Below are 1,381 nucleotides of genomic sequence, written 5' to 3'. Positions count from 1 at the left end.
AACAGAAGAAGGCAACATAATGGCTAAAGCAACATGCTATACTGCTGGCTTTGAAGGTGAAGGAAGGAATTATGAGCCAAGGAATATAAGAAACTCAGCTTCAGAATCTGGAAAAGGCAAGGAAACAGACTTTGCCCTAGGGTCTCTGTAAAGAGTGGGCCCCTCTGATAGCTTGATTTCTGCCCAGTGAAACTCATTTCAGACTTCTGACCTACAGAACTAAAGAATAAATGCCTGTTGTTTCAAGTAACCAGATTTGTAGTAGTTTGTAACAGCAATCCTAGGAAACTAATATAGTGTGTAAGACTACGGTTGCCTTAGCACAAATTGAGGCAGTGGCACAAAATAGTACCAATAGGCATTGTGCTTGTTACCACCATATGCTGTTTTATTAAAAATGTCAGTTGCACTTGTCTTATATGGAGCAGTGAAAAGTATTCATGTTAGAAATATTGACCCTTGAGAACACGGTCTTTAAATATTTTGTATGACAAATGGAAAATACGCATCAAGCACTCCTGCTACATCTTGAAGTATAATCACTGCCTCAAAGACAAACACTTTTGCAGTTTAAAAGCAACACTTTTCATGAAACACCATTTGTAGTGAAAAGAATTACTGACAGACAAACTTTGGTTATTCAGACTTGGGTTTTTGGCAGATGTTTCTCTAAAATTAACAAAGTGAGCCTGTCACTTCAAGGAAACCAACTGACAGCATTATTTGTCAATTACAAAATTCAAGTTTTCACATAAAAATTTGAGTTTCACAAAACTTGTAGTAGATACTACTTAATCCAGGGCCTGGTAGCTGGACTTGTTCTCTCCTTTTGAATCAGAGGCTGCTGCTGCAAATATGCTCTACCATATCCTCAATCAAGCCAAGAAGCAACTGAGCATGGTTCTCCTCTTTGAGCTTATTGGAGATGGAGGTACTGGAGTAGCACTGTATGTCTTGCATCCAGCATTGTTCAATCCAGATGTTACATGGGACAGAAAGAATAACCCAGAGCCCAGGAACAAACTGGGTCCCAGTGATCAATACAAGTTCTACTTAGTTAATGTGGATTACAGCAAACCAAAGAAAGAAGGTCTTGTAAAACTGCTTTAGAATGAAGGTCTTCCAGAAGACATCTCCACAATTTTCCACTTAACTAAGAAATTTTTATTTCCTAAATGCCTGAAATCATGTTGATGTATTGTGTTGGAGGTTACACTCATTCATAAATATTTGAAACTTAGGAAAAAAGAAAACTTGTATCTGCCACCATAAGCTTTACAGCTTTCTGAAATATACTTTCCTGATAAGATCAATTGTGATAGTAACAAATGTAATATTTTTAGTATTGTACCATGAAATATGTCAATATTTGAAAAGGTCT

The 1,381-nt window shown here is 36.9% G+C and overlaps 1 protein-coding gene across 1 annotated transcript; it reads left to right on the top strand.

Moving 5' to 3' along the window:
• The first annotated feature begins 855 nt into the window (after positions 1-855).
• On the top strand, positions 856-1,110 carry LOC135277784 (cytochrome c oxidase subunit NDUFA4-like). The gene has a single exon (XM_064383787.1). The coding sequence runs from the start codon at positions 856-858 to the stop codon at positions 1,108-1,110; it is 255 nt and encodes an 84-aa protein (XP_064239857.1).
• Positions 1,111-1,381: the final 271 nt, after the last annotated feature.

This window comes from Aotus nancymaae, unplaced genomic scaffold, assembly GCF_030222135.1.
Source record: "Aotus nancymaae isolate 86718 unplaced genomic scaffold, 86718_ANA_hifiasm-v0.15.2.pri h1tg000004l, whole genome shotgun sequence".
Lineage (NCBI taxonomy): Eukaryota > Metazoa > Chordata > Mammalia > Primates > Aotidae > Aotus > Aotus nancymaae.
Note: the sequence above shows the minus strand (reverse complement) of the source record. Positions and strands in the feature narration are given on the sequence as shown.

Excerpts from the sequence above, each read along its gene's own strand:
- LOC135277784 (XM_064383787.1), top strand. The coding sequence starts at position 856 with ATGCTCTACCATATCCTCAATCAAGCCAAGAAGCAACTGAGCATGGTT.